At 46.1% G+C, this 23,954-nt stretch overlaps 1 protein-coding gene across 3 annotated transcripts in view; it reads left to right on the top strand.

Annotated features, from left to right (window-relative positions):
- Positions 1-23,954, top strand: part of LOC104462330 (casein kinase I) — a 60,420-nt gene that overhangs the window by 23,334 nt on the left and 13,132 nt on the right. For all 3 annotated transcript variants that reach the window (XM_010074238.1, XM_010074239.1, XM_010074237.1), the window contains exons 4-8: positions 9,124-9,275; positions 15,967-16,201; positions 18,671-18,756; positions 20,884-20,968; positions 23,096-23,244. In XM_010074238.1, the coding sequence (XP_010072540.1) occupies positions 9,124-9,275; positions 15,967-16,201; positions 18,671-18,756; positions 20,884-20,968; positions 23,096-23,244 (707 nt within the window). The remainder of the gene's footprint in view (positions 1-9,123; positions 9,276-15,966; positions 16,202-18,670; positions 18,757-20,883; positions 20,969-23,095; positions 23,245-23,954) is intronic.

Here is a 23,954-nt window from a genome sequence, read left to right as displayed (position 1 = left end):
AGATTTTCTGGCGTGTGGATGGGGAGGAAGCAGGGAGCCGGTAAAAGCTCTGCCTCCAACCGGCAGTCGGAGATGGAGATGAGCTGATGAAGGGCAAGGGCCACCTGGGACTTGGTGTCATCAAATCGAACTGTTTCTTTGGACAGCAGAGGAGCGATTCAGCAGAAGTCTTTTATTATTGCTGCTTTCTTAGAGTTTTTCAGCTGCCAAGAAGTAGCCTTTTCCTTGGCAGCGCTTCTGGAGTTAAATTTGCCTGCTGCTGAGTGCTCTCGTGCAACCGAGAAGCTGTTGTTGCTTTTTCTTGAGCATCCTGTCGATTATACCTGGAATGTAATTAACACACAAGACTTGTTCTCAAAAAAAAAAAAAAAGTGCAATCACAGAGGATACCTGGAATCGTCTCAACTTCTCTGTTCCCTGGTTAAAATTAAGAAACCCAGAAAGCAAAGCAGGAATAACTATGTGAAACAAAACCTTTTGATATTTTCTTCCACCGTGTATTGCAGGTGTGTGGGAAGAGATGGATAATTAAGTTAGAACTTAAGCTGGAACTTTCTGGGGTGGTTTAAAGTAACTCTTCTAAAATTATATAATGTTTTGCTCCTTCTCTTACTGTGTTGCCTTATGTGCCAGTTGCCATCGTCACTGAAACACGAGATTGTTGCACAGGGTGTGTTGATATAAAATCCAATGGTAGTGTGGAGATTTGAGCACGGTCATTTCCCTTGAGCCCGAGAAATGGGAATTGAGTCTCCCAAAACTCGCCAAAAAAGCAGTTTATCATGTTGTGCTTTATTCTTTTGTCTTTTTCAAGAATTGAAACAATTTCATTTGACTGGACTTTACTCTCTGCAGCTAAAAAACTGCCTGGGAATGGGTATTTCTGGGTAAATTTCCCAGATTTTGAAAGTCTTCCTGCAGCTTCCCCTTTCCCATGAGGGCTCATTCTTCTTCCTTTTTTTTTTTTTTATTATTTTTGTGACTACAAATGTGAACATCCTTCTTTCTGAAACTGCTTTTTCTTTGTGTATGTGAGGAGTTGTTTAATACAAGCCACGATATCCGGAAAACAGCTTGTACAACTCAAGGAAAATGAAATGCCACCCCATCTTAATAACACAACGATTGGGAAAATTGTTTTTCTGAAGTAAAAATCAAATCGTTTGGATTTTTACCAGCAGCAAGAACAAATATGTTCTTCCTTCTGTTCTTCCCATGTCTGTTTTTCTTCTGTTCCTTTTCCTGTACCTTTTTTTTTTTGTAGATTCAAATCCTAACAAGCAACTCAGATCACAGCAGGGATTCAATATATCCTGCATGTCCTGAGAAGATACACAAAATACGCCAGGTTTCTGGAGTGGAGCTGGAGCCTTGGAGTCAGCGTGGAAGCCATGCTTTTCACACAAACACATCGGAAATTAGAGTAACTCTGTCTCCTCATGGCTTGTACACAACTGTTGTGTGACAAGTGGCATTTCTTTCCATTAAAAGCTCGGCTTGCTCTGTGGTCATCACGGGAAAAGTGTTGGTCCAACTTGGGACATTCTCCCATGCTTTTTTTCCAAGTACTTCTTGGGTTCAGAAGGTGTTGGAACTGTGCCTCTTCCAGGTCCAAGGGCAAGGAAGCAACTGCCCAAAGATTGGGCTCTTTGCCGCAATGAAGTAGAAAGTCCTGCAGCGATGCCGGAGCGTTGAGCGTTTGCTAGAAGGGAGACAATTCATTGCCCAACTGAAGCAGGAAAAAAGATGTTGTGAAAAGCTGGCAGCAGTTGGAGCAAACGGAGCAGGAGGATGTTGGGGGGGGAGCATGAATAAGAGGAGCTCATGGTGACACTGCTGAGGGCTGCCGAGGTGCCCTCTGGAATAGGTCAAGCAGTTATAGAGGATGTATCGACGATAAATGGGGCTGGGAGCAGAGAAAGCCAGCACAAAAGCCTCAAAGGCTCTCAAACCAGAGTATCAAAACTCAGGAGAGCAAAGAAAACCTGCCCCATCCCTGGAGGGGTTCAAGGCCAGGCTGGATGAGGCTTTGAGCAACCTGGGCTAGTGGGAGGTGTCCCTGCCCATGGCAGGGGGGGGAACTGGATGATAATTAAGGTCCCTTCCGACCCAAACCATTCCATGATTCTATGAAATTATTCGTGAGCTTTACAGTCATAAGCAAGGCTGAAAACACTCCTGATTCCTAAGCAGGTTGGTCATCTCCATGATTTCCATCAGAGCGGTGGGAAGGGAGCTGCCATCCTCCAACTGCAGTCACCCAGGCCCCACTTCTGCACGTTGGTGTTTTTCTGTGCGTGTTGGGTCAGCTTATATTTTTAGGTTGTTTCCCTAATCATATGCCAGATCAAGCTTTGGAAAGTCCCGGAGTAGTTGGCAAGATTGTGGCAGACCCTGGGCCATCACCCCATTTCCACCTGCAGCTCGGCTGCTGGAGTCAGGAACTGTGTTTTCTGCTGGTTTGCCTTTGCATTTCAACTCACCCAAAATCTCTGTCCTTCCCTGAACCCCTCCAGTTACGGGTGAAGGTGACAGGCTGTACTGAAAAGCTTTTACAGTCCTACTTTGGAATAAGACATCTCTGAAAGTAAACAAATATTTGAAAGACTTTTAGGCTAACTTTATTGCAAGGAAACAAGCCTATCTTACTTTTCTCCTCTCTTTCTATTTTTGAAGCAGATTATTCAGAAACCTGAAGGTCAGAACAAGTCTTTGTAATTCCAGCTCATAGATGTAAGCCATTAACCAAAGTTTTTGGGTGGATTTCAACCCACGGGGTGTGTTTTAAGAGGTTGGCCCAGTTGACGTTGATAGCAAAAACTTCTGTTTCTGCCAGGATTTTATTCCGATTTGAAAACTGAGAGAAGGGTAGATCCTCATTAGTGTAATCAGCTTAAATGGGTTGACTACTCTAAAGCAATTTGTTTAATTTGTTTGGAACGTATTTAATTTTAGCTATAGACGTTCAGCTCTCGCACAGTTGCTATTTATGCTGTTTAGCGTGTAATTTTGTGTTCTGCGATTTGTAAAAATAAACTTTCTGCTCTGAATTAAAATTTTGTGACAATCTCCATCCCATTCATCAGTGCTCCTTCAAAATCTCACAGAACTTTGCGTGTGCTGATGCTGCTGTCGTGTCTCTGCATCCGTTTCTGCAAATAATCGTTCTTGCTGCTCACGTAGAGTGTGGTTTTGCATCGAGCATCCGCCATTTGTTTGATGTTGGATTGCTCCCCACTCTCTCTGTCTTTGGGTATCTAATTTGGGGTCTTCCCTCTGCAGTAGAGCTAAACTTTGAAGCCTGCATGAAGAGAGGTTGTGAAGTTCTTCTTGAAATTAAAGACGTTGGCTCCTCTTTATTTGGCCACACCACATCTACGGGCAGTGGGAACCAATTTTGCACAGGAGCAAAAAAAAAAAAAAAAAAATTGTTGGTTCGGAACCTACTGGTATTGTTCATTTTTTACGAGGTGCTCTTGTCTCCTGGCGATTGATGTACGGGAACTTGGGTTTTGCACCTCCACTGAGGTAGGTGCCACGTGTAGCTTCCTGCACTTGCTGCCTCGTCTCTTCCTGGGTGTATTTTGGGCTGCTCGCTGTTGCACAAAGTTTGTTCCTAGCCTTTCATGATGCTCGTATACAGAGCATCAGTACATATTCTCTGCTGCAGCAGATGGTTTCCGCTTTCCGTGCCTTCCACGTGGGGCAGATGCTGCAAAATCAGATTTCCCTTGAGCATAACCTTTGATTGGCATCTCTCTGCCAGTCACCATTTCATAACGAGTCCTGGAAATGGTTTTGAACTGTCTGTATGGCTTTTACACCTGATGCCTGGACTACTGTGGCTTGTTGGGAGTATGCTGGATGGCTGGCGAGTTATCAGGGCCGTCAGTCGTGCCATCAAGCATGAGGCAGCAAGACGGCACTACTGGAATCACCCAGGATGCTTGATGTTGCGATGGAAATTTGCTGAAAGGTGAAGGTGTAGTTCCCTGGTGGTTGTAGTTTTTATACAACACCACTTGCTCACCCTCCTCCTCCAAGGGATGGGGGAGAGAATTAAAAGTGTAAAGGGAAAAGAGACTCGTGGGTTGAGAAAAGAACAATTTAGTAACTAAACTACAATGATATTCAAGGTAATAATAATAATAATTATGATGATGATAATAATAGTAATATATACAGATGTACAAATGTGTGACACACAGTGACACTGCTCACCGCTCGATGACCAAGACTCAGCCCGCTCCTGGCTAATGATCCCGGATCAGGGAGAGTCCTGAAACCGTGATCCCAAGCAGAGATACGAGCCTGAGTATTCGAGACCAAGACCTGACCAAGGCAGGGAGATGACCCTGGGAGAGGGACATCCCAGAGGGAGACAACCTGCAGCAAGAGACCACCTGGAGTGAGCTGACCTGGGAAGACTGAGTACTTCTGGACAGATCCTCAACTCTCTCCTGGCCATGCCGTGCATGGGATGGAACAGACCATCGGCCAGTTTGGGTCTCAGTCCTAAACCTGAGGTCGAATCCTGGGCTGGTCACTGGGGCTGTGCTCCCTCCCAGCTCCTCCTGCCCCTGCAGACACGGGCACAGCGGAGGAGCTGGAAAGTCCTTGACTGTCCTGGCAGCAGCTCTGCCCATCAGTGTGTGATCAGCTTCTGCTCAGCACAAACCCAAACACAGCCTCACGCTAGTTACTGTGACAAAAGTGAACTCTGTCCCAGCTGAAAGCAGGCCACTGGGGTTAATCCAGCTCCAATGAAGCTCTCTCCAAGAGCAGTGGCTGTGTGTTACCGTTCCCACGTTCACGCTCGAACAAACGCCAACCTTTCTGGGGGGGTTGATCCAACTTGTTCCTTGGCCACGTGAGCACGGGGAGGCAGTGGGACGGGGGAGGGTGGAGTGAAGGTGGGACAGTCCCTTTTGGTGACAGCCCGCAGGAGCAGCGAGAGTTTCAGCATCTCAGGAAACCCAAGGCCAGAGTCGTGTGACTGCTCAGGAGCACGGTGGAAGCAAAGTCAGAGTTTTCAGCTTTGATGTTCTTGTTCCAGCCACGATGCTTTCATCTCCAAAATGCTATACTAGGTTTTTGCTGTGCTCAGCTTGAATTTTTTCCAAGACATTGTGCTGCTGAAATATCAGAATTTGCCAGTGGATTCCAGTGCAGTGATCAGTGTGTGTTTATTGGGGTGATAAACTTTCCACGAGAGCAAGGGTGGAGTGGAGCCTTTTACATGCAGCTAAGCCAAATCACTCAGCAGCACGACTGAAGCCCTTAAGCAAATTCAGACGATTTCTGCTTGCAGCAGCCTCTGCTGTAATCAGCTGCTTTTGCTTTTTCTCCAAAGGAGAACCTGCATGGGTCAAGCCTGGATTTTCTTGCCCTAATATGTTGGCCATGTTTAATGCCATGGAGAAACTCCTTGTTCAGATGTTATTTTGTCCATTAATTGCATTAAACTAATGGTGGTTTTATTTCAAGTGTCAAGTTGTACCCTTGAATCCTTGAGAGGAGACCTCTGCTCTGCCCATGGATTTTCATCCTGCACTCTTTGAATCCCAAACCGCTCATCTAGGACGCTTTCACACCACCGTGGCTTGGTTTGACCTTTTCCATCCTCTGCTGATGCAATTGCTCGCCATTAAAAACCTCAAGTTTGACTGCTCAGAAAAAAGATAATTTTTCCTCAATCAATCTCTTTTGTTGGCAACATCCTTCTGGAGTATTTACAGATCTACTGGTGATATTTGTGGAGTTCTTGTGGTTCACTGTGGCAGTGGACTCGGTGGGACCGGGACACGTTGCTTTTTGCTGAATAGAGCCAAGCAGAGGGGCTGTGATTAAATAAAATTTTATGCAGATTTTCTTAGGCTGCCCCTTTTTTCTGTTCATAAGAAGAATGGGTCCAGAGATGCCTGTATCTCCAATTTTTAATATTTACATCAAACTTACAACTTCTCTTTCGAGCTTGGCCCCTTCCTAAGAACGATGCTAAATGTTGACTTGTGTTGGCATGCGCTGAGGGTGCATTACCCCGTTTCCCTCGTAACTTTATTTCAGTAAGCTCTGCAGGGCTTTTCAGTGATGCTCCTTTGGGTCCAGGATATGTGAGCGATGCAGCCTGGGTCTGAAAATGCGATCTAGTTAATTTTTTATTTTAGCAAAGCCAAGAGGTAAGCTCTTGACGACAGAGCTGGCAGCGTTGCTGCTGAAAACCATCCGAGAAAAACCGAACCCTAAAAATATGCCAGAAATGAAGAATGTTTTCTGTAGGCTGGCACTTAGGATGCTTTTTTTAATGTTCTTCGCTACAGCTTCACCTTGCAGGAACTCCCACCTAGAGCAGAGCCTTCCTGAGGTTTAGTGCTGAGAACTCCAGGCTCATGGGACTCTTGGCTTGTAAAGCTTCGAGCGGATTAGAGCTGACTCAAGGGGTTAGGACCCCAGAGAGCACTCAATAGTTGCGTTGCTTCCTTTTCTCCATGAAATCCCCATCTTTTCAGTCTTGCTGCAATTTATCTTCCTCGTTCTTCTATCCAGGAGGAATTTAATTTTAATTGCAATGCTCTCTCTTTACCAAGTGAAGCTGTAAATTTACTCGTTTCCCCTGGCTCTGGGAAGGGGATTCTTCACCTTCTTGAAGAGCTTTTCTGCAATTTGATTCTCCAGTGTTCCTTAATTAGCACACTCCTTGCCTGAGTGGTTTCCTTCCTGATCTGCACTTTTCAAGACTGTTATCCTGAGGTAAAAATTGTAGTAGTATGTATATATATATATATATCTTGAATTTATAATGGTCTGTCCTGGGTTCAGCTGGGATAGGGTATTTGTGTGGCATTTTGGTGCGGTGAGGTCTTTCCATTGTGTATTCACTCTATAATCCTGTTTATTAGTATCTTCTCTTTTTCTTGTGTTGTATTATTAAAATCTGCCGCTACCTCAACTCATGAGGTTCCACCTTTTTTTTGATTCTTTCCCTCACCTTACCGGGTGGGAGAAGAGGATGAGAAGGGAGCAACCACGTGGTGCGCAGTTGCTGCTCGGTCCTTACCCATGACATGGTCTCAGTTTTAAACTTCATAGAATATTCTGTTATTCTCTTCTATTATTCTTCTGTTATTCTCTAAAAATCAGAGAGGATGATGCTAGCATTAGAGGTAATTGTGTAGGTAAGTCCTCATCAGAATTGACCGAAAGCTCAACGGCTCACCATGGAGCTATTGCAGTTATTCAAACCTTCAACACTAAGCTGACAGCATTAAGTTATCATTTGTGTTGGGGATATTTGCAAATGGTTTGGAGCTGCCTGGATCACATCCCATCATTGTTCGGCTTTCTGAATTGCTTCTGCATCAAACCATCCTGTTTTCTTAGAGGACTTAATCGCTGTTTGTGCTTCCTAAAACACAAAGCTCTGTTGGGAGCAGCCTTCCAAGTCCAGGTTGGGTAAATGTTTTATATAAGCCGTCAAACTCCGGTTAGACTGGGAATTCCTGCAGTCCTCTGTAATATCTCATTAATGCGTCCTGATGACTGATACCTAATATAATTCCCCACGCATGTGAGTTAACGAGATTAAAACCATTCTCCGGTAATCTTTGTCAAGCTGCATTTTGTTCTTTTTGAGTAATATATGGGAGCATCGATTCTCTGGCATTTAAGCTTTAGTAATCTCAGCACTGCATTTATTGTATTGTCGGCAAGTTGAGTGCTGTCGGGCAGACTAACGAGGCTTTCCTAAATCTCTGGTAGGATTTAAAGTTATGATGCTGCTGACACACTCCAGCTTTAGAGTTTCCCTGGTCTTGTGTCAGGCTGGGCTGCCCGAGCACACCACGGAGCCGACACCAAACCGGGCCGTTCCACATGCGATTTAATTCTGGTGCCTGATAATTACTGAGGTTTTTTGCTGCCTTTAATATTTGTCTCTTATGTAAATATAGGTGCGTGTATGCATTTACTTAGAACATGTCGTTAAAATTTATGATTGCTGTGCTTCCAGGTCCCATGCTATATAATTCAACTTTGTCGCAGGACATCACATCAGTGTGTTGAAACAGAGATGTTGTTCCAACATAGGACAAAACCCCCTATTTCAAAACAAAAACCCTTCTGTTGTGTTTTGGAACTGCCTATGAGTTGTAGACTGGAAATATATACATTTTTTCAAAGTGTTACACAGCTTGATACTGCTGCTGAGACACTGAGCGCCTGTGCTAGATGCTGATTAGAAAAAATTGCAGTTTGAGGGCTGATCTAATTTTTCTTTTTGATGAAAAGGTAATTCAGGCAATGCTGTACGGCTCAGTGAGTGTTCAGACACCAAGGCTGGGTTTTTTCCCTTTTCTGGTGCCTTTCAGAAAGCTAATCCACGCAAAAAGCCCCTGTCAGCTGAGTATAAATATTGCCTACTCTCGCTGAGAAATCCGCGGCTGAGCTGTTAGGTGGGAAGGGTGGGCTCGGACTCCTACCCGTTGGGTGTCAAGTGTTGTGTGTGACTTAGCAAAAATGGTTTACACATATGCTCAATGACTATGATTGCTTATTTTTACACGGTGATGGGTCAAAATGTAAATCTTTGCTCTTTTTTCAAGGAAAATTTTTTTTTCCCTTTCTCATGAGTATAAGAGCAAACATTGTGTAAGGTTGTGCTGAAAAATGACAACTATGTATTTTCTTGGTTGAAAAAGCAGCTTTTTTGTTGGACGTGCCTCATTTTCTGCAAGGTCTATCGTCTCCCCAACTGCTCAGACAGTGCCAGACCACGCATGGGGTCATACCCTGCCTGGTGATTAGTGCAACGCAGGGAACTCCGTGTCTCCTGATATGAAGTCCAAGCGTTGATGCTGCCAAAGCTTGATGCGTTCATGTGGTCGTGTTATTGCTTTGAAAGCCATTTGTCTATTCAAGGATGTAGCTGAGCAAAGCCTGCACTGATTTGGCCTTCAGTTCATTCACAGTGTGTGCTGAAACTTAATTGCTTGCTGGGGAGATCAAACAGAAAGGACACTTGAGAGGTAAAAACAAAGGCTCTGCCCAGCGAAAGATTTCCACACAGGAGGAAGGCTATTCACATTCTCCCGCTGACTGATTTAATTTCTTTCTGTTTTCTTCCAGCTGAAGGGCTTCCCCAGGTGTATTACTTTGGACCGTGTGGAAAGTACAACGCCATGGTACTAGAGCTGCTTGGTCCTAGCTTGGAAGATTTATTTGACCTCTGTGATAGGACGTTCACTTTGAAGACGGTATTAATGATAGCCATCCAGCTGGTGAGTAACCGCGGGTACGGCTCTTCCCGGCAGCCTCCACGATGCCCACCTGGGTTTGTGTCAGTCCTGGGTTAGCTGAAGGATAGGGTTGGTTCAGCGGGAGTTTCAGGGGTCTCTTGACTGGAGAGAGAATCTCCTGACATCATAAAAACATGGAATAGTTTGGGTTGGAAGGGACTTTCAAAGATCTAGTTCCAATCACACCTCCCACTAGCCCAGGTTGCTCAAAGCCTCATCCAGCCTGGCCTTGAACCCCTCCAGGGATGGGGCATCCACAGCTTCTCTGGGCAACCTGGGCCACTGCCTCACCCACCCTCATTGTAAAAGATTTATTCCTTATACCCAATCTAAACCTTCCCTCTTTCAGTTTAAAAATGTTGCCCCTTGTCCTATACCTAAAGACCATGGTAAAAAGTCTCTTTCCATCTTTGTTACAAAATAAAGTTTCTCAGGTTTGATAAAAACTCTTACTTATAAAGGGAAGGTCAAATTATGCTTCTGAGAAAACTTCCTCCTTGCGAAGCAGAACCGGTGAAGCTGGATTCCTATGGACTCGCGTCCTGTGTCCCCTCCACGCCCCTGCCCCAGCATCTACCCCAGCTCCCTCCTCCTGTTTGGACATCCCCCAGGACATCTCATTTCTTACCCACTCCCCGGGATGCAGTGAGCACAGCACCCTCCCACACTCCTACCAGTTTGACTTGTTTGGTGCTACTGGGTGGCTCATGCACTAGAACCTCTCAGAGCGACGAGAGCTGAGGTCTCCTGAGCCACAATGTCAGCATTTGAGGGCTCTGCTGTGCTCAGATTTGGTCAAAATCAGAAAGAAATAGATCTATGGGCAGCATGATATCTAAAGGAGAGGAAATCAAGCTGAAAGTGGTCGCTTGGATTTGTGTTTGCGTTAAAAGTGGACGATGTGAAAACTGAACGTATTAAATGTGGAGAATGGGTGGGTAGGGCCGATCGGTTATCATTTTAGTTTGGCTTTCTGGTTTTCAGCCTGTGGTCTGTAGATGCCCAAGTGGCACAGCAGAGGTGGGACTGTAGATTCACATTAACAGATGTGTGGACAGAAGTGTTGAAGGAAAGAGAAGATAGTAAGGGAGTGAGGAACACAATCCTTTCTAAAGAAGCTGAAGTTTGCCACAGCAGACTCTCAAATGGAAAACTAAGGTCGCAGGTGACGCCGGCCTGGTACTCGGTTCATGACGTTGTGTTCCTACAGCTGAGGGTCTAGTTTTGTTGGCTTTGAGTGTTCCTTCCTTAGTGGAAAACCAATTTATGGTATTGGTTTTGATTAAATCAAGTGCCGTCAGATGGCAACACCTTGGATACAGCTTATATGACCTTTTGGTTGTAAAGATATAGAATGTGAAGATGTAAATTTATTCCCGTGAAACTGACGGGGAGATGGAGATTGTCACCGCAGTGTCCGTCTGCCTTTTTTCCAAACCCTGGGGTTGAGGATGAGCTCTGTGCTTGGGCAATCTTCACTGACATCATCTGCTGATCTTATGACCTTAGCTGGCCTGTTAGCTTGTCCAGACACTGGTTTGGGAAACAGGTGCTTAGGGTGATACCAAGGCAATCGCAAATGGAGGAGCTGATGTTCTCCAAAAGGAGCAGGTGGTGCTGCTCCTTCTTCCATGGGGAGATGTCTTAGAACCTTTACAATCTTCTCAGGAAGATTACATGAGTTACAAGCTTAGAGCAGATGCATTTAAGGAGAGAGATTGAGCATGTTCAGGTGTGCCTCATCTCCTTCCCTGGGAGGTTTCCTGAAGGAGGGCTCAGCTGGCCCTCACAGACGTGTTTTCTGAAGGGGCTGGCACTTACCACTCGACTGGAATGAAAACCCTTCACTCCATCCACAAGGCTTTGGGGGAAATTGGTTTGGATTTATTTTAGTTCCTACGCTAAACCATTGCAGTCAGAGAAGGAAAGGCGAACTGTCAAATTCAGCAGGTTCACCTCCATAAATTGCGTTTTGCTCTTGCTTTGGCCAGACAAGCCTGCTTACGCTGCTGGAATTTGAGCTGCAGGCATGAGGAGGCATAAGACTTCACTGCCAGAATCCAGTGCACTGCACAAGCGGTGTTTCTCTCCTCTGACACTTGACACACCTGTTAACGAAGCCTAATATGCAGGGGCTCTTCCAAAAATGGGAATGGCCCAGCAGCACCCCGGGAGGAGCCCCCTGCCCTGACATAGGGAGTGAAGGACAACTCAGCACATTGCAGAAAACTGCTGTTCTGGTTCAGTTCTCACCAAAATGTCATCAAATTATATATAGATATATTTTTTTAAGCCCAGAAAGTCCACCCAAAGGTAAAGCTTGTCTGGGAGGCCCCTCTGCAGCACAGAGCTTCCAGGAGATGACCCCAATGCTGGGAGTCACCTTTGCGTTGCCGCTCCTCCTGCCTTGGGCTTGATTCTTTCTGGAGGGAGAAGAAGGAAATGTCTCCTGTAGATGTCTTTGGAGCAGCAGTGCTGGCAGCCGGGTTGCCCTGGGCTGGTGGGGTGTTAATTGTCCCCTAGATCTTTCTCCCTGCGCTTGTACATAGTGATCTCCATGTCTTTGGGAGCATCCAGTCCCTTCTCCGCTGTTTGTGTGGTTCTTTGCTGTTGCCTGCCGCAGGCTCAGCCCCACAGGATCCAGCTGCTCCTTCCAAGGTCTCGTTTACCTGCCTTCACCTCCTCTCCATCCTTCACCCTGACCACTGCTGGCAGCACTTCTCCAACACATCTACACATGTGCTGCCTGCTAAAACCAGGCAGGAGCTTTGCATGTGGTGTGGTGGCACTTGATCTCCTTTTTTGTGTGGCTGGTGGTCAATTTTTAACCAGAGGCATCCCTGAAAGCTGTTTTTTAGCACATGTATGTGCTTGGCTGGTCTTACCTAGCTTGACAGGTGGCAGCTTCTCGGGGCTAGGTTGGACTCTTCAACTCTACTGATGTTAGAAGAGAAGCCTTCTAAGAGAAACAAATATATTGGCATCATTTTAAGGAGGGTCATTTGTGATTATGGAAGAATTTAAACGTAGTTTTCCATCAAGAAGACTCTCCTGGCTGAGGGAGATGGAGAGTGGACAGTAATGAGTCTTCAGGAAGGAGAGAACCAACAGCCCTTGGCTTTGTCGCCAGGCTTGCATGTTCTTCTGGTAAGCACGTGTTGTGTTCAGAGCCACGGCAGCAGCTTATCAAACAGAGCTGGGGTTGAATCAGAAACGCTTGTAGTCTAATGTCGCCAGGCTTGCATGTTCTTCTGGTAAGCACGTGTTGTGTTCAGAGCCACGGCAGCAGCTTATCAGAGCTGGGGTTGAATCAGAAACGCTCGTAGTCTAAATCCACCATTTAATATCTTTTGGTGAAAACCTGCCTTGAAGGAGTCCTTGGTTCTCCTTCCCCGGTGGAAGTTTTCCAGCTCTGTTACTGCTGTAATTTGTGCATCTCTGATGCTTCATGTTGCTCTGCTAAGAGCATCAAACTGGAACTGCTTCCTCCATCCTCCATGTGCAACTGAGGAGATCGAGTGGTTGACGTTCCTGAAAGCTTGGCAATTAAAAATTCACTGCCATGAGTCCCTGAAGCCCAGAAATCAAAAGTCATCTTGGAGCTGACATGGTGATTGGGCTGGGGGAGAATAGTTTCTTTATTCTGGCTTAAATTTTTCACTCTTGGCCAGGTCCAACATGTGCGGTGCTCATTGACAACTCCATTTTGTCAGGAGTAAATGTTATTGTCACCTTGCGCTTGCTGTCAGAGACACGGCCCATTGTGCCAGACACTGTGCGAATAATTCGGGCTGCAATCTGGACTAGGTTTTTCACTCATGACCAGCAAAATTGTCTTGCACAAGAGACACCAAAACAGCTTTGAAACAGGAGGAATTTTTGATCTCTGCCGATCTGATCTGTACTCAAGCAGGTGATGTGTGGAAGAAGGGCTCAGATTTATCAGGAGGACCTCGAGATGGGATTGCCAGCAGGGTCAGATCCTCAGGGTTTATTACATCTGCTTCCTTGTCAAGAGAAAGGAAAAGCAAAGGATGGGTTTCTTTGGTATCTGATGAAATGTCACAAGTATCCTCTTATTCTCTGCCGCAGCACAGTGGTCCTGTTCTACCTTCCCAGGGGTTTCTCCAACATCTGAAATGGAGATTTGTGGCTCCAAAGATGGACTTGGCCAGCTGTGGCTGCAGAAATCCTGCTGTAATTCTCTCACCCACCCCTAGCGTTCCTGTGCCCTATGATAAAATGCCGAAGTCTGTTTTTATTACTGTTAAAATAATGGAGCGGGTGTTCACACAGCTTCACAGTCACTGTTTTTCCACTGTAAAAGCGACTCTGACAGTTAGTCCCAGCTCCTTGCAGTGGTTTCTGTCTGTTTCGGACTTGGAGAGCATCCTGCGGCCATCGTTGGCTGTGCATAGCTCTGGCAGCACATCGTGAAGCATCCAGGCAGGTGGAAGGACAGAAAAAGGAATATGAAAGACCCAACAGCATCTGTTGGAAGCAAAAAAAGCAGGTAAATAGGTATCTCCAAGTGCTGCTGGAGTGTATTTGTTCATCTGACATCTCATCTGTCCAGGTTATTGTCCTGGCCGATGCGGCTTGCTGTGAGGTTTTAAGGAACAAAAAAAATGTGCTTTTTTCAGGTTGTGTAATTGCTGTTGGACATTTCAACAACTGAGCTTCTCTGGCAGCAGAGACAAATCAAATGAGGCTGTCAGGCTTTGTTTGAAAGCTCATTATGCATGGAGAGGCGAGGAGATGTTTTGTTCCCATTTGAAGGGTTGCATCTTAACTTGAATTGCCTCCCGACGTACCTTTTTGTCTTCCAGCCTCCTGCTATGTCCTCTAGGTGATTCAAAGCGTGAAGAGTGGCTGAAGTGCAGAACATCTGCTCTGTTCTGCATCATCCTGTAATTGATTAGAAATAATGGCTGTTAGCCGTGAAACCCATTTTCTCAGTGCATTGAAATAAATCACTACTTAGAGGGGAGGGAAACGGCAACACATGCTGTTACCTTCTTTGAAGAAGTCCTATTTTTTAAGACTGATTTACCTGCAGCCCGTTTTTTCTTGTCTCCTGCCCTCCCTGTGCAGAATTGTTTATTTTCTACAGAGCGCTGCCCCCTCCTGCCTGTTCTTTAGGAGTGGTGGAAATGCATCAGGTTTTCCTTAAAAATAAGGGATTTGGTAAACCTCCAAACGTGTGGAGCTCCCAGCCAGGCGTGGATCCAAGATCTGTAAAGAGAAAGAGAGTTCTGGGTTTGCCAGCTTCAGAATAAGAAGTGAGGTGCAGAGCTCTCTTACCAGTATGAACCCAGTGCAAAACCCGCTCAGGAACCAGGGAGCTCCCTGGGGAGGTGACCAGCCGGTGGCTCTCCCCTCAGATGTTCACCAAATCTGATGGCATCACGCCACGAGGTCCACCCCGACGGTGCGGCAGTGACCTCTGTGGACTGACGCTCGTTAGTGCAAAATTTGGAGTTGGCGAGAGCTTTGCGATGGTTTTGCAGTGTCACGAGCCTGCATGCCGATGGGTAGATGGACTTTCCAAAGAAACATCTTGCTTAAAAAAGCTGCCGTGCATGCAGGGCAGTCATGGACCAAACTGGCCGTAAGTGGTAATTCACATGTTTTCGTTTAAAACTTATTTTTTTAAAAAAAGGTAATAAATTAAATTGTGAATTATTTCCAATTGGAAGCATCTAATAAGTTAGGAACCCAAAGTGCTGACCTATTTGAATTTTATCTGCAATATATGTAGTTTCAAAAGCAATATTAATGATGAGCATCTGAATAAGGTGCGTTGTTAGAGGGGAAATGGCCCCCCATCACCTTGGAAGTGGGGTTCCTGCGTTTTTACCTTCTCTTCTCAGTTGTACCACCAGACCAAAGTTAGTTAAAAGCTGAAAAATGTTCCAGCTATTCCTGGTTGACAATTGATGGATTAATTATTCTTTTTAGTCGGCGTTGAGAACCGTAAGGCTTCCGCCTGCCCCAAAATCCCCCTCTATGAAGAATCTGGCGTGTCTAAGACAACATATGGGTCGAGGGAGGAAGGTGGTGAGATGCAGAGCAACAAGGGAAGGCTGTGGGCAAGGGAAGAACTCTTGGTAACCAGTTTAGTGTGTTTAAAAATCAACAGAAAAAGGCTGCCTCGATTCCTGGTGGAATCCTTTGAAGAGCTGTGTCCCGTTGGTAATGTTTCAGAAGCAGCCTTTGCAGTTTCTGTTGGAATAACGTCAAGGAGCACAGTAGGGTAGCCGGAGAAAGGAGGGGAGGACGAATTCCTCTTCTAACTCCACATCGGAGGATGCGACCTGGCTCCAATCATAACTTCTGCCTCAGTTCACTCCATCTGCTGTTGTGTTTCTCAGAGAGTAGCTGAAATCAGAGATAGCACCGAGCAGAGGCTTGGTGATGGGTTAACAAAACCTCGCTGCCTCGTTAGCCAGGAGGGCACATGCCATGGGTAAGGACTGAGCAGCAGCCGCACACCACCAAGTGCTACGTGGTTGCTTCCTTCCCCCGGCTTGCCCCTCTCAGTGAGATGGGGGAAAGAATAAAAAAACATAAGGTGGAACCTCGTGAGCTGAGGTACCCTATCCCAGCTGAACCCAGGACAGCGTGGTAGCTGGTCTGCTCAGAAATAACTTTCTGCCCTGTCCTTTTGCAGATATCTCGAATGGAGTACGTGCATTCAAAGAACCTCATCTACCGAGATGTCAAGCCCGAAAACTTCCTTATTGGCCGGCAAGGCAATAAGAAAGAGCATGTCATTCACATCATAGACTTTGGATTGGCAAAGGAGTACATCGACCCGGAAACCAAAAAACACATTCCTTACAGGGAACACAAGAGCTTAACTGGAACGGCGAGATACATGTCCATCAACACTCATCTCGGCAAAGGTCTGTGTGGGCGGTGGGAGCTCGCTGTGCCAAGCCCTATAGACCTCCGATGGTCACTTGGCTTACAGCTGTTTCCTGCCCTTCGAGCTATTTCTAAGCTGCTCGGTGCTGTGATGACCCTTCCCCCCCCCTTTTGAGAAACTGAGAGAGCTGAAATGTTGGAAGCTTCATAATTGTCATTTTTATTAGGAACTAAATAACTGGTAGCAACCCTGTGCCGATAAAAGGCAAGTAGGCGGGTAGTAATTGCAGTGCTAAATGATGGCCAAATGGATTTTTATAGCACAGCTCTACTGGTTCCTTCCAGTTTCAGGTGTTACAGTTGGATGTTCCCTGACCTAATAATTGGTTGGAGAAAATTAATGATTTACCTACTTTTAAACCTGGCTTTCATCTCCTTTCCTCACTGCCTGCTTTCACACCAGATTATGTTTCTGTGGCTGAAAGGCAAAAAAAAACTTATTAAATGTTTATATTCACTTAAACTCATAAGAGCAGTAAAATAATGGAATATTCTCCGAGTAGCCTCCCAGCTAGGAGATCAAGGGCTCGCTGGCTTTCACATCTCGTGGAGAGCTCGCTCTCTTTGGGGATTAAGGAGGGATGGGCCCAACTTTTACTTTTGGAAAACCTGGTGAAGAGTCAGGAAGGGATGGAAGAATGAGAAGCCGTAGTGGGAGCAGGCTGGGGAACTCCCCGTGCCGGGGACGTGCTCTGTGGGTGGGTTCGTAAACAAAATCCGCTTGTGTTTGTAGTACACCCTGTGCCTTCTTTAGGACCCGTGTCCCTGCAGGTTTTGCAGCTCACACCATAAGGATGGAGCAGCAACCATGCACCACCCAACACCACATGATTGCTCCCTTCCCCCAACTTTCCCCCTCCTGGTAAGGTGAGGGAAAGAATAAAAAAAAAAGGTGGAACCTCGTGAGTTGAGGTAACGACAGGTTTTAATAATACAACATGAGAAAAAGAGAAGATAACAACAAACAGGATTATAGAGTGAACACACAATGGAAAGACCTCACGGCACCAAAACCCCGCACAAAACCCCCCACCCCTCTCCCGGCTAGCTTCCCCTTATATCCCGGGCATGACACCAGCATGGTATGGAATATCCCTCTGGCTATGGCCACCTCCCAGCTCCTCTGAAATTAACCTTGTCCCAGCTGAACCCAGGACACTCATGGAGGTCCTGGGCGGGTGTATTTGAGGAGGGGAAGGTTGACGACTGGCTGTGCAAGGGGCTGTCTCTGCCCGGTGGAGTTTTGTGGGGCTGATGCTTTGCTGGTGGGGCCAGCCCAGGTGGAGTTGGTCCCTTCATGTTTCAGCACTGAGCAGAGTGAAGGAGGCCGGTTGCAATTTTTTCTGAAAGATGAGTGCACTCAACCATCTTCCCGAGTAGTTCATCTGCATCGTTGCACTAAATTACCCAGGACATCCTCTTTCTTTTCCCTTTTTACAGCTATATGAGGGTAACATGCAGGAACTGTCATCTCCATTCCCTTCTGCTGAGGGTTCTCACCACTCCCCGCATCCTTTGAGGGTTAAATTTGCTGCTGCTTTGGAAGGAGGGTCATGCTGTGCAAAGCGCTGCCTTTTTCTCCTCTCACAGATGATGCAGCATCAGGCACGGCTCACGCAGGGTTTGTCGTGGCGCGTGGGCTGCATGAGTCGATTTGCTCCAGACTGCGGCTTTGGAGCAGGTTATCTGCGCGCAGGTGGAGATTTGGAGAAGAGGAGGTTCCATCAAATCGGTCTGTGAGCTCGGTGAACCCAAGTCTGCGTCATGGCACAGTGGACACATGCTGTTGTGCCCCAGATTTGTTATTCTGTCTTATATCCTCCCTTGGGATTTTTTGATACATTTTCATAGATTATTTTAAGGATGCTTTTTCCTTTGGCTTGAGGCCCCCTCTCCCCCCTCCTCGGTTATAACATCTGCATGGCAACAGCAGCAAGTGTTTTGCAAGGAAAAGCGGTGCTAGGAAGAGCTATTTTTGATCTGCTCTGATGTGATGAAGCTGCAGAAGCGATTGGGAAGGGGTTGGCGCCGTGCAAGACGGTAGATCCCTGCCGCTCATTGCAAGCGTCCCCTGCCTGTGTAGTTCAGAGGAAATAAAATAATCCAGCGGCACATCGCAGTCGCACCATAAGCACTGGCAGCCCAGAGAACCGGGGAACAGCAATTATTATTCCTCTGCAGTTAATATTTCCACCTCTTCTCCACTTTACCTAAGGCTGCACAGGATGTCATACAGTTCCTGTGTTATCTCCCTCCTTCTAGCTGATATTTTCTTTACATATTTTAAGTTTTTTTTGTAACAGGTTCTAGATATTTTTGCACAAGGTCTGAGCTACAGACAGCAAGTGAACTTCCTTGGGATCGCTTTATCTCAGAAATAGGTGTGGCTGCTGATGAGATCTCAGCTCCATTTCTGCAGCAGTAATTTGTCATCTCTTCTGTTTTAGAGCAAAGTCGTCGAGATGACTTGGAAGCCCTTGGCCATATGTTTATGTATTTCCTCCGAGGCAGCCTGCCCTGGCAGGGATTGAAGGTAGGTTGGAGTTGGAGGTTTTGCCCTTTGAAGCTTTGTCTGGTCTCTGTCCTAATGAGCATCTGGTAGGGAAACTTTTGCAAAATCCAGCCAGAAACGCTGTCCTCTCCTTTGTGTCGTTGAAGTCTAACGACACAGCATTAGATTTACCTATAGGAAAAATGTTAAGGTAGAAATATGTCACCTGTCACTTCAAGTTACCATTAGCTGAGTTGAATTGGTACAACTCTGGAGAAGATTCAGCAGAGTCTGGGACAGGGACAGCAACAAGATTTCTGCTGAGCTGCTGGAGCAGCTTTGTCGTAACGTGAAGCTGCCCCGAGCTGGAGTGCGACTGGAACACACTGGTTGTTTATGGAATTCCAGTTATGGCACTCAATCCCCCAGCTGCATCGGCAAAACGTGTTTATAATGGGAGCGATTGGATAGTTTTAGATGTGCAGAGGGACTTCAGCTTGAGAAACTGGTTTTCTGGCAGAAGTATTTCAGCTTGGCTTCCCTCCAGAGCGACTGGACACTCAGTGCTTAGAAGTTTATGAAATGTCGTGTACAGTGGGGAGGGCTGCGAGCAATTGAGTTACGGCAACTGCAGCGACCATCCGTCAGCTGAATTAACCACTAGTGAGTCATTTGCTGGCCCTGGAGCTGTTGGTAGCTGCATCTTCACTTCTCCATCACTTTCCTGATGATTAAACTACTGTGTTCAACTCTGGAATTGCAGCGAGTGGAGGGATCGAATTCGATCAAGTTAGGAGGAGGTTTATTAATGAAGACAATAACTCCTGTTAGACCTGTTAGTGGCGTTGGAAAAAGGAGACAAGATTTTGGGCTTGCAAGCTGCTCGGCAGAGAGCTGCTACAGTCAGCAGCAGTGGCTTGTGTGATGGACCTCATTAAGCTGTTTTGTCACCATGTATCCAGTTAGTCTCAGATTAGCCTTACCAGACGTGTGCCAGAAATGTTGGCAACGACTCATAAAAGCAAAGAAAGGGTTTTTCAAGCATGAAGGTGATAGTGAAAGAAATCAGAATCTCTCCAACTTTCAGTTTGCACCTCTGTAAGTGTGTGTTATTCTGTTCTCTGTTTTGTTTCTGGTTTAGCCGAACTCCTTTGTCCTAAATTAATCCTGTAAATTGTTCAAAAATAATTCTAGACTTAGACAAGATTCTACAAAATTTTCTCAGTTCAGTGATGAATTTGATAACAATTAGTTGACTGCTTCTTGAAGTCCTGTATTTTTGCAGCTCCAGAACAAACGCAGGCTCTTCAGCTTCATCTAGAATATGGCATCTTCACTCTACTAGGTTTCTTCATCTTATACTTTTGGTCTCTATTGTCGGAGCTAAAGTTTGAGAGAACATCTTATGGTGCTAATTATGCTGCTGGCAGGTCGAATTAGCAGATTTGGAAATGGAGGCATAAAACTGTTCTTAGGATGCTGACTGGAGCAGAGTTCTCTGCTTCAGGAGGGATTTAGGTGGGAAATCTAACTGATTTTTTTTTTTTCCATTTTTCTTTCTGACCACCTGTTTAATGAGTGCTGTGTAGGTCATAGACATTTGGGGGTGAAAGAAGAGGTGGTATGGGAGTAGCGTGGCATTTAGGAGAAGCATCTGATGTAAACTAGTTATCTACATGGTGACATTCTATTATACACAATAAAAACCCAACGTGCCCAAATTGCTGTTCCAATTTATCTGCTTTTACGCTTGTTTGTGAAGGTGTTGGGATTGCCAGTGGCTCTAAGCCTAGGACTGATATGCAATCAATAGTATCTGCAGCTTTATTTTCTTGTCCCATGAAAACTTCCCTGTACGGTCCTCAGGACTGGGCTGGTAAGAAATGAGCCATATAAGATGCTAAGAAGTGTCCTTCCTTTCAAATACCAATGATGTTTTGAATGTGTCCTGGGATTTTATTTGCTGATAGCACGTAAAATGGATGGCAAGACTTACACCAGGGTAAGATAGGATTCCTACGGGTGTAGTCTAGGATCCAGTTCAAAGTAACATCTTCAGATACCACCCAGAATCGGTATTAAATACATTGTTTTTCTTCCCATCCAGCATGTTGCTTAACACATGGTTGAACTCTTTCTCCACAACTGTTTTGTCTTTGTGCGCTACAGGCTGACACCTTAAAAGAGAGGTATCAGAAGATTGGAGACACAAAGAGAAACACTCCGGTTGAAGTTCTCTGTGAGAACTTTCCAGGTAAAGCCCTGATGCGACCATTTGAGCACAGCTGGACATACACCTTGTTAAATATCATGGTTCTGAGCTCCTCTGGCGGAAAGGATTCGGATGATGTGTATCCGTTATGTTGTTGCTCAAGCCGTCAGAAAACTGGAGCTGCTGTTAGAAATTATTGAGGCCTGAGAGCTTGTGGCTGTGGGTTAAAATGAGCGTAATGCTTCCCATCAAGGAGGCTGCTCGATGTGTTCCTGCTTGGCTTCCTTCCCAAAGAGGGCCTCATTATTTTCTCTCTCCTGAGTGATGATGTTGCTTCTACTGAATTAATTCTTTTCCAAATGGAAGGTTTTCCAGGTGTTAAGATTTTAGGTAGCCAGCTTAGAAGATGGGCTAGAATAGACTATTTCAGTTGGAAAGGACCTACAATGATCATCTAGTCCAAGCATCCTTGGATATGTCTGTCATTGAATTTCACCTTCTGACAGCAGTTTTAAGGAGAATGTTATTAAAGATGTGCTTCTAGCCAAGCCCAACACCTTTTCTCTTCTAGACAAGCCCAACACCAAGCCCAACACCTTTTCTCACCTCTTAAAAGTCCACCTTGGAGCTAGGAGAGCAGAGTAGGAAGGTAAAGCCCTCCCCAGGTACCCTGTGGCCTTCACAGAGTGATTTTGATGTTTTGGCTAGGAAGTGGGACCCCTGACGCCAGGGAGAGCACCCAGGTCCCCACAGTTCGTCCCATTCCTGCAGGAGCTGTTGTGTCCCATGGCTCTTTCCCAGCATGAGAAGCAGCAAAGCCTGCAAGGGGGTCATTGTTCACTCAAGTCGTGCTAATTCCACAGACATATGTACGTCCAAAATCCACCTAGTTCCAATCAGTAGAGCTTTAGGTTGGCCATTCTTATCTTTTTCCTCAATACTCGTTCCTTAGAGCTCAGTCACACCTGCAGGTTGGGGCTGAAGGGAGATGAGAAAACTTATCTCTGTTCCTTGCTAGCCTGAAATCTGTTGGTCCTCCGTGTTTCAGAGATAACTAGCAGGAAGAGGGAATTCCCTTTCTTCTTTCTTTCTTCTTTCTTTCCTCTTCTACTGCAACACGACATGCGGTCACCCTCCCCTTCAAAGTCTTGGTTTGAATATTCAAGGCTCTGGGTGATGTGATGACACCGAGCAGCACGGTGCCCTGGGCAGCCAGGCCCCCAGTGGTGCTGGAGCTCAGGGTGCCCACCAATGTCTCCTGCTTTCCTTCCCCAGGGGCAATCACTGTGGCTATTTTAAACGTCTGTGTGAGCAGATTACACGAGAGCATCCTGGTGCAGGTTCAGGGAGTTGGCATTTATTGTACCGTGTGGTTTAGTGTTTGGTTTTAGACAGAACTAGCTGTGGAACTCACATTTGAGGTGGAGCAGAGGTGGGACTTCCATCTTCGCTTGAGAAGTGTTTGAATTGATTTGTGTTGTGGACTATAACTAAAACCACTCCTTTTATAAGAACAGCCCAAGCTAGCACTGATAACCCGGACAGTTCGCTCACAGCACAATGTGCAGTGCTAGAACACAGACCTTGGTTTGCAGCAGCTCCTTCAGAAGATTCAGAATAAAAGCAGGCTGTTATTAGACTTTGGGCAGGGCAGGAGGGCTCTGGAGAGCTGAGACTTGTCTAGCAATAAAAGGCTGTTGGGTAGGTCATGGAGGGTGAAACTTTTTGGTGATCCTCAGCTTCTGTCAGTCCGTGTGACTGAGCTGAACTTAGCGGAGCCTGGACGACTCGGGTCACTGGTGATCTGGCCCTTGGTCCAACTTTGAGCCTAGTGCTGTGGGAAAGCCTTGTTGGAGTTAATTGAACCGTAGAATCATTTAGGTTGGAAAAGACCCTTAAGATCATCGAGTCCAAACATTAACCTAACACTGTCAAGTCCACCACTAAACCATGTCCCTCAGCGCCATGTCACTAAAATAAAATAGCGTGAGGAAAAAAAGTAATGATCATAAGCTTGACTTTCTGAAAAATCTGTAAACCGCTGAATGGGTTGCTCTGGTGAGTCTGACAAGCGTATTTCCAGTGTATGTCACTCTGAGAAGCTTGTAAGTGGTGGAGCTCATGTGAGAGCAGAACTGACGCTGCTGCTTTTTCCCCCTTTTCCAACAGAGGAAATGGCCACGTACCTCCGTTATGTTCGGCGATTAGACTTCTTTGAGAGACCAGACTACGATTATTTACGAACCATCTTCACGGAGCTGTTTGAAAAGAAAGGCTACACCTTTGACTACGCCTATGACTGGGTCGGCAGGCCGATTGTAAGTTGTCCCATTGAGTCATGAGGTTCAGAAAGGAACCCCTTGCTCTCTAAACTCCTTCTCAGAGAGGAGCCCAGATGCGGCTGGATCCAATCCTAGTTCCAGACTTACTCAAGGGTTTATGTCTAAAGCATTATATATGCATAATCAATCCTTTACATCATTTTGCTAAGATTTCATAGTTTAGCATGCTGTCAATCACTCACTGAGAATCTGTTGCGGCAAGGAATCTCTCAACCTTGAGGAGAAACCTTGAGAAGCGTCCCTGCTCAAGGGGATATCCTGGCATGTAGCTGAGGCCATGCAGGAGAGCTCAGCGGGCCCTGGGCTGTCCCCTGTTTGTGCAGTAAGATGGTGGACTTGCAGCCATATTTGCTTACTAGCTATATTTCGGGTAGTGCATGCTCAGCTCACTCTCAGTTGTTGAGCAAAATGCGCAAGACAGCACTTGGCTCTTCTGCTGTGATCTGTCTCTCTCAGATCTACTTGGAGCCGGAGCAGCCATCACAACCAGACACATCCATTGCAACCACCACTGGTGGTTATCACTTGACCAGGGCTGCGGGAGATAAAGGTCAGGTTGGGGTGGGAGCACACCATCACAGCTTGCCCTGGTGGGACGTTCAAACCTCATTTTCCCACTTGTGGCTACAAACACGACTAGACGCAGTTTCCTCTAGTCTAGCACAGGATTTGAGACCAACATCTAA

Source organism: Pterocles gutturalis, unplaced genomic scaffold (assembly GCF_000699245.1).
Source record: "Pterocles gutturalis isolate BGI_N339 unplaced genomic scaffold, ASM69924v1 scaffold9637, whole genome shotgun sequence".
NCBI classification, from domain to species: Eukaryota; Metazoa; Chordata; class Aves; order Pterocliformes; family Pteroclidae; genus Pterocles; species Pterocles gutturalis.
The sequence above is the reverse complement of the archived record's forward strand: the minus strand, read 5'-3'. Positions and strand labels throughout refer to the sequence as shown.